The sequence below is a fragment of the Phocoena phocoena genome, chromosome 15 (genome assembly GCF_963924675.1).
Source record: "Phocoena phocoena chromosome 15, mPhoPho1.1, whole genome shotgun sequence".
In the NCBI taxonomy this organism is placed as follows: domain Eukaryota; kingdom Metazoa; phylum Chordata; class Mammalia; order Artiodactyla; family Phocoenidae; genus Phocoena; species Phocoena phocoena.
Genome location: NC_089233.1, coordinates 21875231 through 21886194, shown reverse-complemented (window position 1 = coordinate 21886194; position 10964 = coordinate 21875231). Strand labels below are relative to the sequence as shown.

The following is a 10964-nucleotide window of genomic DNA, read 5'->3' as shown; positions in this document are numbered from 1 at the left end:
AAAGCTAAAAACCTTTTGATGATCCACACTCCAATGTCCTTCAGCATGGATTTTCAGGAATAAATTCACATAAAAGTCAATTCAGATTTCCATTTAAATATTGGAACCAATATAAAATGTGGCTTTCAATCTGCCACTGCCAACAATACCATCCTTAGGGTAAAAATCTTACACTGTATTAAAAACACAGAAGGCTATATACAAGAAATGTTATTTCTAATTCTGCCCACTCCATTTTCTACCATTCCACCTAAATTCTTTTTTTGTTGTTGTTGAATTTTATTTTTTTAATACATCAAATTCTTATTAGTTATCTATTTTATACATATTAGTGTATATATCTCAATCCCAATCTCCCAATTCATCACATCATCACCACCACCACCTCCGCCACTTTCCCCCTTTGGTGTCCATATGTCTGTTCTCTACATCTGTGTCTCTATTTCTGCCTTGCAAACTGGTTCATCTGTACCATTTTTCTAGATTCCACATATATGCGTTAACATATGATATTTGTTTTTCTCTTTCTGACTTACTTCACTCTGCAAGACAGTCTCTAGGTCCATCCATGTCTCTACAAATGACCCAGTTTCGTTCCTTTTTATGGCTGAGTAATACTCCACTGTATATAGGTACCACATCTTCTTTATCCATTCGTCTGTCGATGGGCATTTAGGTTGCTTCCATGACCTGACTATTGTAAATAGTGCTGCAATGAACATTGGGGTGCATGTGTCTTTTGGAATTATGGTTTTCTCTGGTTATATGCTCAGTAGTAGGATTGCTGGATCATATGATAATTCTATTTTTAGTTTTTTAAGGAACCTCCATACTGTTCTCCATAGTGGCTGTATCAATTTACATAACCATCAACAGTGCAAGAGGGTTCCCTTTTCTCCACACCCTCTCCAGCATCTGTTGTTTATAGATTTTCTGATGATGCCCATTCTAACCAGTGTGAGGTGATACTTCACTGTAGCTTTGATTTGCATTTCTCTAATAATTAGTGATGTTGAGCAGCTTTTCATATGCCTCTGGGCAATCTGTATGTCTTCTCGGAGAAATGTCTATGTAGATCTTCTGCCCATTTTTTGATTGGGTTGTTTGTTTTTCTGATATTGAGCCACATGAGCTGTTTATATATTTTGGAGATTAAGCCTTTCTCTGTTGATTCGTTTTCAAATATTTTCGCCCATCCCGAGGGTTGTCTTTTTGTCTTGTTTAGTTTCCTTTGCTGTGCAAAAGCTTTTAAGTTTCATTAGGTCCCATTTGTTTATTTTTGTTTTTATTTCCATTACTCTAGGAGGTGGGTCAAAAAAGATCTTGCTGTGATTTATGTCAAAGAGTGCTCTTTCTAAGTGTCCAGTCTTACATTTACATCTTTAAACCATTTTGGGTTTATTTTTGTGTATGGTGTTCTAATTCCATTCTTTTACATGTAGCTGTCCAGTTTTCCCAGCACCACTTATTGAAAAGACTTTTTGCCATTGTATATCCTTGCCTCCTTTGTCATAGATTAGCTGACCATAGGTGCGTGGGTTTAACTCTGGGCTTTCTATCCTGTTCCATTGATCTATATTTCTGTTTTTGTGCCAGTACCATACTGTCTTGATTACTGTAGCTTTGTGGTATAGTCTGAAGTCAGGGTGCCTGATTCCTCCAGCTCTGTTTTTCTTTCTCAAGATTGCTTTGGCTATTCGGGGTCTTTTGTGGTTCCATACAAATTGTGAATTTTTTTGTTCTAGTTCTGTGAAAAATGCCATTGGTAGTTTGACAGGGATTGCATTGAGTCTGTAGATTGCTTTGGGTAGTACAGTCATTTTGACAATACTGAGTCTTCCAATCCAAGAACATGGTATATCTCTCCATCTGTTTGTGTCATCTTTGATTTCTTTCATCAGTGTCTTACTAGTTTTCTGAGTACAGTTCTTTTACCTTCTTAGGTAAAACTTCTGCTGCCAGTGTCCTTGTCTCTGTGGTGAGCCACAGCCACCCCCCGCCTCTGCAGAAGACCCTCCAACACTAGCAGGTAGGTCTGGTTCAATCTCCTATGGGGTCACTGCACCTTCCCCCTGAGTCTTGATGCGCACACTACTTTGTGTGTGTCCTCCAAGAGTGGAGTCTCTGTTTCCTCCAGTCCTGTCAAAGTCCTGCAATCAAATCCTGCTAGCCTTCAACGTCTGATTCTTGGGAATTCCTCCTCCCATTGCTGGACCCTCAGGTTGGGTAGCCTGACGTTGGGCTCAGAACCTTCAATCCAGTGGGTGGACTTCTGTGGTATAATTGTTCTCTAGTTTGTGAGTCACCCACCCAGTGGTTATGGGATTTGATTTTATTGTGATTGCACACCTCCTGCCATCTCATGGCAGCTTCTGCTTTGTCTTTGGATGTGAGGTATCTTTTTTGGTGAGACCCAGTATCTTCCTGTTGATGATTGTTCAGCAGTGAGTTGTGATTCTGGTGCTCTCACAAGAGGGAGTGAGCACACGTCCTTCTACTCCGCCATCTTGAACGCTGTTTTACTTTGTTGTTGTTTCATTTACAGTTTTTTTTTTTCTAATAGATTTTTAAATTTTTCTAATTTTATTTTCTTTTTTATTCTTTGTTATTGTTCTTCCTTGTTTTTTCTTTTTTCCTGTGCCACAGAGCTTGCAGGATCTTGGCTCCCAGTCCGAGGGTCGGGACTGAGCTCCTGTGGTGGGAGTGCCAAGTCCAAACTGCTCGACTGATAGAGAACCTCAGACCCCAGGGAATATTCATCAGAGTGAGGTCTCCCAGAGGTCCTCATCTCAGCACCAAGACCCAGCTCCATCCAACTACCTGGAAACTCCAGTGCTGGAGGTCTCAGGCCAAACAACTAGTAAGACAGGAACACAGACCCACCCATCAAAAAAACATGAGATGACAAATAAATATGTTAGAGATGAAGGAGCAAGGTAAAAACTTACAATCCCAGATAAATGAAAAGGAAATAAGCAACCTACCTGAAAAAGAATTCAGAGTAATGATAGTAAAGATAATCCAAAATTTTGGAAATAGAATGGAGGCACGGATCAAGAAAATACAGGAAATGTTTAACAAAGACCTAAAAGAACTAAAGAACAAACAAACAGTGATGAACAACACAATAACTGAAATTAAAAATACTCTAGAGGGAATCAATAGCAGAATAACTGAGGCAGAAGAATGGATAAGTGAGCTTCAAGGTAGAATGGTGGAAATAACTGCCAAGGAGCAGAATTAAGAAAAAAGAATGAAAAGAATTGAGGACAGTCTCAGAGACCTCTGGGACAACATTTAACAATGCACCAACATTCAAATTAAAGGGGTCCCAGAAGCAGAAGAGAAAGAGAAACAGTCTGAAAAAATATTTGAAGAGATTATAGTCGAAAAGTTCCCTAACATGCAAAGGGAAATAGCCACCCAAGTCCAGGAAGCGCAGAGAGTCCCATATAGGATAAACCCTAGGAGAAACATAGCAAGACACATATTAATCAAACTAACAAAAAATAAATTCAAGGAAAAAATATTAAAAGCAGCAAGGAAAAAGCAAAATATAGCATACAAGGGAATCCCCATAAGGTTATCAGCTGATTTTTCAGCTGAAACTCTGCAGGTCAGAAGAGAGTGGCAGGATATATTTATATGAAAGGGAAAAACCTACAACAAAGATTACGCTAACCCACAAGGATCTCATTTAGATTTGACAGAGAAATCAAAAGTTTTACAGACAAGAAAAAGTTAAGAGAATTCAGCACCACCAAACCAGCTTTACAACAAATGCTAAAGGAACTTCTCTAGGCAGGAAACACAAGAGAAGAAAAAGATCCACAAAAACAAACACAAAACAATTCAGAAAATGGTAATAGGAACATACATATTGATAATTATGTTGAATGTAAATGGATTAAATGCTCCAACCAAAAGACACAGACTGGCTGAATGTATACAAAAACAAGACCCATATATATGCTGTCCACAAGAGACCCCCTTCAGACCTAGGGACACATACAGACTGAAAGTGAGGGGATGAAAAAAGATATTCCATGCAAATGGAAATCAAAAGAAAGCTGGAGTAGCAATAGTCATATCAGATAAAATGAAGACTGAAGACTGATAAGGAAGGACACTATATAATGATCAAGGGATCAATCCAAGAAGATATAACAATCATAAATATTTATGCACCTAACATAGGAGTACCTCAATACATAAGGCAAATGCTAACAGCCATAAAAGGGGAAATCGAAAGTAACACAAATATAGTGGGGGACTTTAAAACCCCACTTATACAAAGGGACAGATCAGACAGAAAATAAATAAGGAAACAAGCTTTAAATGACACAATGGACCAGATAGATTTAATTGATATTTATAGGACATTCCACCCAAAAGTGGAAGAATGCACATTCTTCTCAAGTGTACACGGAACATTCTCCAAGGTAGATCATATCTTGGGACACAAATCAAGCCTTGCTAAATTTAAGAAAATTGAAATTGTATCAAGCATCTTTTCTGACCACAATGCTATCAGATTCGAAATCAACTAAAGGAAAAAAACTGTAAAAAACACAAACACATGGAGGCTAAACAGTGTACTGCTAAATAACCAAGAGGTCGCTGAAGAAATCATAGAGAAAATAAATAATACATAGGAACAAATGACAATGAAAACACAATGACCCAAAACCTATGGGATGCAGCAAAAGCAGTTCTAAGAGGGAAGTTTATAGTAATTCAATCTCACCTCAAGAAACAAGAAACATCTCAAATAAACAATCTAAACTTACACCTAGAGCAACTAGACAACAAAGAAAACCCAAAGTTAGTAGAAGGAAAGAAATCATAAAGATCAGAGCAGAAATAAATGAAAAGAAATGAAGAAAACAATAGCAAAGATCAATGAAACTAAAAGCTGGTTCTTTGAGAACATAAACAAAATTGATAAATCTTTACCCAGACTTATCAATAAAAAAAAGGGAGAGGACTCAAATCATTAAAATTAGAAATGAAAAAGGGGAAATTACAACTGACACTGCAGAAATACAAAGGATCATAAGAGACTAGTACTAGCAAATCTATGCCAATAAAATGGACAACCTGGAAGAAATGGACAAATTCTTGGAAAGATACAACCTTCCAAGACTGAACCAGGAAGAAATAGAAAATGTGAACAGACCAATCACAAGTAACGAAATAGAAACTGTGATTGAAAATCTTCCAACAAACAAAAGTCCAGGACCAGAAGGCTTCACAGGTGAATTCTATCAAACATTTAGAGAAGAGCTCACACCCAACCTTCTCAAACTCTTGCAAAAAAATTGCAGAGGAAGGAGCATGCCCAAACTTGCTTTACAAGGCCACCATCACGATGATAACAAAACCAGACAAAAATACCACAAAAATAGATAATTACAGACAAATATCACTGATGAATATAGATGCAAAAGTCCTCAACAAAATACTAGCAAACCAAATGCAACAACATATTAAAAGGATCATACACCATGATCAAGTGGGATTTGTGCCAGGAATGCAAGGATTCTTCAATATACGCAAATCAATCAATGTGATACACCATATTAACAAATTGAAGAATAAAAACCATATGATCATCTCAAAAGATGCAGAAAAAGCTTTTGACAAAATTCAACACCCATTTATGATTAAAAACTCTCCAGAAAGTGGGCAGAGAGGGAACCTACCTCAACATAATAAAGGCCATATACGACAAACCCACAGCAAACGTCATTCTCAATGGTGAAAAACTGAAAGCATTTCCTCTAAGATCTGGCACAGGACAAGGATGTCCACTCTCACCACTATTATTCAACATAGTTTTGGAAGTCTTAGCCACGGCATCCAGAGAACAAAAAGAAATAAAAGGAATACAGATTGGAAAAGAAGAAGTAAAACTGTCACTGTTTGCAGATGACATGATACTATACATAGAAAATCCTAAAGATGCCACCTGAGAACTATTAAAGCTAATCAATGAATTTGGTAAAGTTGCAGGATACAAAATTTATGGACAGAAATCTCTTGCATTCCTATATACTAACAACAAAAGATCAGAAAGAGAGATTAAGGAAACAATCCCATTTACCAATACATCAAAAAGAATAAAATACCTAGGAATAAACCTACTTACGGAGGCAAAAGACCTGTACACCGAAAACTATAAAACACTGATGAAAGAAATCAAAGATGACACAAACAGATGGAGAGATATACCATGTTCTTGGATTGGAAGAATTAATATTGTGGAAATGAATATATTACCCAAAGCAATCTACAGACTGAATGCAATCCCTATCAAATTACCAGTGGCATTTCTCACAGAATTAGTACAAAAAATCTTACAATTTGTATGGAAACACAAAAGACCCCGAATAGCCAAAGCAATTTTGAGAAAGAAAAACAACAGAGCTGGAGGAATCAGGTTCTCTGACTTTGGACTATACTACAAAGCTACAGTAATCAAGCCAGTATGGTACTGGTACAAAAACAGAAATACAGATCAATGGAACAGGATAGATAAGTCCAGAGAAAGATAGAAAGCCCAGAGATAAACCCACACACATATGGTCAACTGATCTATGACAAAGGAGACAAGGATATACAATGGAGAAAAGACAGTCTCTTCAATAAGTGGTGCTGGGAAAACTGGACAGCTACTTGTAAAAGAATGAAATTAGAACACTCACTAACACCATACACAAAAATAAATTCAAAATGGGTTAAAGACCTAAATGTAAGACCGGACACTAAAAAACTCTTAGAGGAAAACATGAGAGGAACACTCTGACATAAATCACAGCAAGATCTTTTTTGACCCACCTCCTAAAGTAATAAAAATATAAACAAAAATAAACAAATGGGACCTAACGAAACTTAAAAGCTTTTGCTCAGCAAAGGAAGCCATAATCAAGATGAAAAGACAATCCTTAGAATGGGAGAAAATATCTGCAATCAAAGCAATGGCCAAAGGATTAATCTCCAAAATATACAAACAGTTCACTTAGCTCAATATCAAAAAAACAAACAACCCAATCAAAAAATGGGTGGAAACCCTAAATAGACATTTCTCCAAAGAAGACATACAGATGGCCCAGAGGCACATGAAAAGCTGCTCAACGTCACTAATTATTAGAGAAATGCAAATCAAAACTACAATGAGGTATCACCTCACACCAGTCAGAATGGCCATCATCAAAAAATCTACAAACAATAAATGCTGGAGATGGTGTGGAGAAAAGGGAACCCTCCTGCACTGTTGGTGGGAAGGTAAACTGATAAAGCCACTGTGGAGAACAGTAAGCAGGTTCCTTAAAACACTAAAAATAGAATTACCATATGACCCAGCAATCCCACTACTGGGCATATACCCAGAGAAAACCATAATTCGGAAAGATACATGTACCCCAATGTTCACTGCAGCACTATTTGCAATAGCCAGGTCATGGAAGCAACCTAGATGTCCACTGACAGATGAATAGATAATGAAGATGTGGTACATATATACAATGGAATATCACTCAGGCCTAAAAAGCAATGAAATTGGGTCATTTGTAGAGATATGAATGGACCTAGAGTCTGTCATACAGAGTGAAGTAAGTCACAAAGAGAAAGACAAATATCATGTATTAATGCATGTATGTGAAATCTAGAAAAATAGTACAGATGAACCTATTTCCACGGCAGGAATAGAGATGCAGATGTAGAGCATGGACATGTGGACACGGGGGGGCAGGGCAGGGTGGGATGAATTGGGAGATTAGGTTTGACATAAATATACTACCATGTGTAAAACAGATAGCTAGTGGGAAGCTGCGGTATAGCACGGGGAGCTCAGCTCAGTACTCCGTGATGACCTAGATGGGTGGGATGGGGGCGATGGGAGGCAGGTCCAAGAGGGAGGGGATATATGTGTACATACAGCCGATTCAATTTTTTGTACAGCAGAAACTAAGACAACATTGTAAAGCAATTATACTCCAATAAGAAAATATATAGGAGACACACAGAAAAGACACAGTAGAGAAGAACTGGATTTTCCGTACTCAGGAGGTAGACTGAATTGAGTTTTTCCTTTATACCCAATTAACTACTAGACCCTCTAAAAAGTCCTGAATATGGGTTGACGACATTAACAATTGGACCAACATAACACCTTAGCAATATCTAGGAATAAACTAAGGACAAGAAATACTGTCTTCTACACGTACTTACAATATCATTTAAAATATAAAGGTCCAGGTGTCCTGTAAGCCCAGGGCCACTCTCTTTCTGGTGTAGGGGATGCCATAAGGGAGACCAATACATTTTGCATCAATCCATGGCCTCTCTCTACCTTGTTGTCACTGTTTGGACAAGATTTCCTACCCTGAAGGAAACAAACAGCCAGACCAGAGGGATAATTTCTTATATCTCTAACACAGGGCCTTGTGTTTCTGGTCAATATTTCAGGTCATTGTTCTAGCAACTTTAGACCTTGTACCTGTAGTGGAAATGGATGGCATGCCCACTTTCTTACCAATGCACTCCAAGGTGCCCCCTGCCTATATGACCAGAGCACCCCTTTCTAGGGCACACCTCATCACTGGAAACAGGAAGGTAGTCCACTCAGCAATTACAGGACAATGAAGTAGCAAGGGTTCAGAAGACTCAAACTCACCTAATCAGGCAAGTTAGTTTTTCTCTCTTCATTCAGTAGGGTGTCTTATATATGTTTTACCTACCTCATGGGGTGGCTGAGAAGACCAAATGAGTCAGAATCACTATTTTTAAGGTAGAAAGAAACTTCAGAACTCAATTACTAACCTGGAGTTTCTGGGTCCTTAGAAATCCCCAGGTTTGTAATGGGACCTTAACTTTCATTTATATTAAAAAGGCCAAAGGAAATTGTACATTTATTTTGATGAGAAAGAAAGCACCAACCAACCAAGGCACTATGTTGCTTTGATTTGACAGGAACAAATGTTTAAGAAAAAAAAATTGCTTGATGCTCAAACTTTCCAAAGGAAAGTGTCCTAGTAGTCCGAAGGCTGAAAACATTTTACTGCCCTAGTCCCAAATGTTTATTCTATAGGCAAAGGAACTGAAGATCCAAGAGGTGAAGCCAGGGGACACAAGCTAGCAAACAGAAGGTCTTGGATTCAAAACCAAGTCTTCTGGCTCCCAAACCAGGAACCCCACCATTTCATTACCCAGTGAGAGAGTTGAGTGCAGTGGTGGAAAGCATTAATTTGGAGTCAAAATGAACTAGGTTAAGCCCTGGATATGCCACTTGCTGACCTTTTGGAGTCTCAGTTTCTTCATCAACATAATGGAGAGAATAATGAACAACTTCTTATGGTTGGTGTAAAGACCTGATTAGATCTTGAATGTTCAGAACACTTACACAGTGCTTGGACTACAACATGTGCTGGAAAAATGGTAGCTATTATCATAATTAATTTCCTGATGAGTTTCTGATATGCAGTTTGTAAACTTTAAAAGAGCTACAAAATGCTAAACTTATATTTATCTACATGTATATGAATAATATAATATATAACAATTTAATAGTGGTTATTAGTACTAAATCATTTTAGTCTATAGTTTAAAGCTCTCTGAGGAAGAGAGCTAAAATAACACGGGCTAACCATTTTGTAACATTCAAATAGAAACAGAGTAGCAGATAGTTGCTGTCCCAGACTCTTAGCATCATTCCCTTTTCTGTTAACCACAGCCTAAGCCTTCTTGGGGTACCCCATCCTTCTCTTTCTTGGTTCTCATGGTTTAGAGATGAGAACACTACCCAAATCTAAACCATCCTCTTGGCTATGGTGTTTGCCTTGCTGTTGCCCAAACAACCCAAGTCAGGCCAGTGCCAAACCAGCCAGTGCCACAGTGTTGGAAAAAAGGGAAACCATTTTTTCCCCTGTGGATGGAAACCTGGGAGGATGTAAGTCTAGAGCTGCTGGGGCCCACAAACTGGAGAGAATCTCTCAGAGAACAGGGCTGACACAGAGGACAGCCAAGTAGAGGGAGGAAGATTGCATTCTATTTGTAGTGTTGAGGGCCTGAAGCTAGCAACTCCTAAACTTTCCAACATGTGAGCCCCAAATTCCTTGTTTTACATTAGCCAGTCTGGCCTCCTAACCCTTACAACCAAAAACGTCTTTAATAAATACTCAACAGTAAAATGAAGGCTCAATATAGAGTTTAACATTGAATGACAGAATCCCCAGACCCAGACAGTAGAAGTCTGTATAGAAGAGATTCTAAGGGCTGCCTGTAATCACGCTGTGTCCTCAAATGTGTGCTAGATGGCCAGTGAGAGAGCCTGTGACCTCAAACAGTCAAGAAATTTCTCTCTGAAGTTGCCTGCAAGAAAGCAAAGGCTGAAGGATCAGAGATGAACTGCCTCAGGATGCTTTCCACCTTCCTACTCCAAGACCCAGGTAGTTCTCTCCTAACTGTTCACCTTCTAGCCTGAACCTGATTCCCTGCAACCGTCACTTTGGGCAGAAATAACGTGAACTGGAAGTTCAATCTGGTCGTTGCTGGAAGGTGCAAGTTCTGTCCACTTTTCCATTCTCCCATTCATGCCAATTATCATTGCTATTTCTCTGCATGAAACAATAATACCTGGTGTTGGTGTCCCGGTTTACATCCACTTGGAATCGAATCAGACGGTCTTTAAGATTTTGGGCTCGCTCACAGATATCATAATTTAGGGTCATGGTGTCAAGGCAGAACATGGCCAAAGGCACGGTAATGTGCATGGATGCAATTTCATTTCTCCGCTTTTTTATGCTATTGATCCTCTGTAGAAGAGAGTAGATTCAGTAGCTTAATTTGCCTCTAGCCTCTATGCATTTGCCCCCAAGCCTCACCCCCCAGCCAATATAGTACAATGTTGAGCACAGTATATACACTAATGAAACACGCTGACTACTCAATGGATTGTCTGTAGC

The 10964-nt window shown here is 38.6% G+C and overlaps 1 protein-coding gene across 1 annotated transcript in view; it reads right to left on the bottom strand.

The window, feature by feature from the left end:
• DNAH3 (dynein axonemal heavy chain 3) overlaps positions 1 to 10964 on the bottom strand; it is a 192705-nt gene that overhangs the window by 154662 nt on the left and 27079 nt on the right. The window contains exon 13 of the mRNA XM_065893394.1: positions 10636 to 10814. Coding sequence (XP_065749466.1) covers positions 10636 to 10814 — 179 coding nt within the window. The remainder of the gene's footprint in view (positions 1 to 10635; positions 10815 to 10964) is intronic.